At 35.2% G+C, this 3,799-nt stretch overlaps 1 protein-coding gene across 1 annotated transcript; it reads left to right on the top strand.

The window, feature by feature from the left end:
- The first annotated feature begins 219 nt into the window (after window positions 1-219).
- LOC149220252 (protein Brevis radix-like 1) lies at window positions 220-2,625 on the top strand. The gene is made up of 5 exons (XM_089382767.1): window positions 220-583; window positions 902-1,272; window positions 1,719-1,860; window positions 1,955-2,226; window positions 2,365-2,625. The coding sequence occupies exons 1-5, from the start codon at window positions 479-481 to the stop codon at window positions 2,441-2,443; spliced, it is 969 nt and encodes a 322-aa protein (XP_089238893.1). The 5' UTR covers window positions 220-478; the 3' UTR covers window positions 2,444-2,625.
- The last annotated feature ends 1,174 nt before the right edge of the window (window positions 2,626-3,799 follow it).

Genomic DNA, 3,799 nt, shown 5'->3' with positions numbered 1-3,799 from the left:
CATTTAAAGATAGGTAAGTTGCTGACAATGTGGACGAAAAGGAGGACAGCAATGAATTGTATTCAGAAAAAACAAACACATCTCCACAAGGAGGACAGCCATTAATTGTATTTACAAAAACTTTATCTCCGTACCTATTTATCTTTTTGTTGAAAAGAAAGAGAGTAGGAGCATTCACAAATACCTATTTATGTTTCGTTTGCAAGTTCCAAGAATAAAAGAAATGCCGTGATCGTTTTCATTCAAATGCGCAGTGTACTGATTTTTGGTCAGGTTTTAGGGAAGGGGACTGTATTCTCCTGGCGTTTCAGTGCTCCCAGTGAATAAGTCTTGCTGTTTTCGCTTTTCTTTGGTGTTTCGCAGAGATATTGGGCGAAAATATTTGTTCCGAGTGCCTTGTATAGTAAATGTTGAAGGAAAATTCATTTGAAGCAGTGGCTGATCATTTAGACGGACTGCTTCTCCCGTGATCCGCATCATGCTGTCGTTAAATGGTGACTCAGTGGTTGTCCCAGACGAGGATGGTTCGGGCACTCAAATATCACCTGCCTCCAGGGAGGCCATCAGGAATCTTACTGCTCAGGTTTAAAGCTTAAAGTATTTTTCTATAATTTTATCTAGAAATTAATTTAATTAATTGTATAAGTTACAGGATAGATCGGTAGTTTCCTAAGCATTCTTTTTAGCTTTTCCTGTAAATTAGTGCCAAGTTTTCCTTCTGTTTTCAAAGGAATGTACTCTAAGGCGATCGAGTTCTGATTTCTTTTTAAAGTTACGGACAATAATTTATTTTTTTGTTTCTTTTTCAAACGATAAGACGCTCTTCGAATATTGCTTTTACTGGTAAGTTCTATTAATTTTAAGTGATAGCTATACAACAACTTACCATTTATAGATACAGGATATGGCGTTAAAGTTATCCATAGCGCATGGGTCTAGCACGGTATCCAACCTTAGCCCCCAAGGACAGCTGCAAACATGCATAGAATCAGAAGCAGGATCCGAAAGCGGAAAGCCGAATGGAGGAAGTTCTAGTTCCACACCGGCGTGGAGCCTTATGAGCACTTCCTGTCAGCGTCATGTTCTCGGCGATATGTTCCCCAATACCTCAAAAAACGGCAAGTCAATGCTCCATACCTCTTCGGGGCCTGTCGAAACAATGATCGAAGAAGAGGAATCCAAAGAAACGATATCACAGGTCGAACCAGGCGTTCTCATCACTCTAGTTTCTCTCAGGGGTGGAGGAAATGAACTTAAGCGGATCAGATTCAGGTAATGAAATCACTTTCGTATCTCTTATTCATAAATTCAAGTATATTTCGCTTTAATTTGAAGTAATTCACATGGAAGAATCAGCAATAAATCCTTAAAGTTCCAACTTTTCCCACTAGATTATTTAATTTGCGGTTCTAAGTTTGTCCATCATAAAACTTTACCTGTTCATTTGTGTCTTTTAGTTCGCATGGGGCTTTTCATAAATTCAAGCATATTTCGCTTTGATTTGAAGTTATTCACATGGAAGAATCGGCATTAAAGCCTTCAAGCTCCAACTTTTCCCTCTAGATTCCCTCATTGTTATGTGTAGTGTCCCCGCTGCACATTTGCTATAGATTTGGATGGATAAGGGAAGCTGTGCTCTGATCTCTAGAAAATATTCCATTTCCTGAAAGACTTTTTCATTCTTTAACGACTTCTAAAAGTAAATTTCGTCCTTTCAGCCGCGAGTTCTTCAGCGAAGGGCAAGCACAGCATTGGTGGGCGGAAAATTACGACAAAATTATGACGCTTTACAATGTCCACGCCCACGACAAAGATGAGTCTGCTGCGGTTCCCACTCTACCGAAGTCAGATCAGGAGGAGGTAGCTCACATTAAGTATTATTAAAAAATGAATATTACCAGTTTGGCTGATCCAGCTTGTATGGCGAACTAATATTATGACTCATCATTTACAGAGAGATCCGAAGAAGCAAGAATTTTCCGGAGCTGGCATTCCGGTTGAGCTACCGATAAAAGACGGGAATCTTCTTCGAAGAGCTTTCCACACATCAATATCAAGTTCTTCTTGCGATGCGGACCGGTCCGACAAGTTGCAGAGTAGACACAAATCGGGTGAACAAGAGCAAGAGCAAGAACAAGAGTCGGTCGAAGAAGATGCACTCGGCGTCTACGTTGTCATTCAATGTTCCCTTAGCGGCTCAAAGAAAATCAAGCGCCTCAAATTCAGGTACCTGTGCCTTTAATCCTTTTATTTATTCTTTTCACTTCATTCGTTTCTTGAATGTTCATTGCGCTCCTGTGTCAAGATTTTGAGTTTATTTACATTCTAATTCTAATTTGATTGTGATTATCCTAATGCAATCAGCCGCGAGAAGTTCAATGAGATGCAAGCCAGATTGTGGTGGGAAGAAAATCGCGTAAGAATTCACGAGAAATATATTTGAACAATAACAGTTGGTGCGCACTGCACATCCGTTCTTCACTTCTTTTGAAAAAACTGCCGCACCGTACGATGTACATCAGGCTTGCGTGATAAGTAGCTTTCTATTTTATGTATGTTTCAACACAAAATGGTTTCAGCCGCGTGATACGTGATGCAACAATAAATAGAGATGCAAGAGGAAAACAATAAATAGAGATATTTTGATCCTCATAATTTTCTTTTATTTACGCCCATCATTCTCAGAAGCTTTAAAATATAAATTATTTTGGAATATCTGTTTTGTCGTGATGCAATAGGACCACAATAAATAGAGATTTTTTGATCCTTATAATTTTCTTTTATTTACCCAATCATTCTCAGAAGCTTTAAAATATAAATTATTTTGGAATATTTTTTTGGGAATACCTGTTTTGTCGTGATGCAAGAGGACAATAATAAATAGAGATATTTGGATCATAATTTTCTTTTATTTAGGCCCATCATTTAATATAAATGAAGAAGAAAATAAAAATTAAAAATAATGTAATTCTGTTTTTTATTTTTAGTTTTTAAATTAAGAAAATTATAGTGAAAAAAAATATATAAACATTTTTCTTAATTTTTTTTTTTAAAACTTTATTTAGAAGATATTCTAATACAAAAATAAAAGTTAATAAAAATAAAATTTAATTTTTAGCACATAAACCGTGTATATACATGAATCAAAATCATTGAAACTTGATAAAGAGAAAATAACTCTTTTTTATTTTATTTTTAAATTAAGAAATTATAATGAAAAAAAAATTATCAAATTTTTCCCTATTTTTTTTCAAATTTTGCTTGGAGGACCACAATAATTATACAAAAGTAAAGCATAATTTTTTGGACATAAAGTTCATGGATACATAAACAAAATCATTGAAATGGGATTCCCATTTTTTTTTGGAAAACTTTACCTATAAAACAAAATTTTCTTTTATTTATACAAACCATTGGCAAAAGATTTAAAATATAATTAAAAAGAAAATAATAAAGAGAAAATAACTCTTTGCTTTTATTTGATTTTTAACTAAGAAATTATAATGAAAAAAAGTTGTAACAAAATTTTCCCATTTTTAAAAAACTTTTCCTATAAGATATTGTGATGCAAAATTAAAGCCTAATGTGGTGTTCCACGGGGAAAGGCTTGAGTTTACCAACCAGCTTAGATCCATCCAAACCGCAGATCTATCAAGCGCCGAGAAGGATCAAATATCTCGAGGTGTAAACCTCTTTTTTGAGTGCAAAACTTGAGGAAAAGTTTGCACCTCGAGAGATTTGATCCCTCTCGATGCTTGATAGATCCGAGGTTAAGATGGATCTAAGACGGTTTCAGTCG

Source organism: Pinus tabuliformis, chromosome Q (assembly GCF_031772625.1).
Source record: "Pinus tabuliformis cultivar Carrire ecotype Pingquan chromosome Q, CPIR1, whole genome shotgun sequence".
Classification (NCBI taxonomy): domain Eukaryota; kingdom Viridiplantae; phylum Streptophyta; class Pinopsida; order Pinales; family Pinaceae; genus Pinus; species Pinus tabuliformis.
The sequence above is the reverse complement of the archived record's forward strand: the minus strand, read 5'-3'. Positions and strand labels throughout refer to the sequence as shown.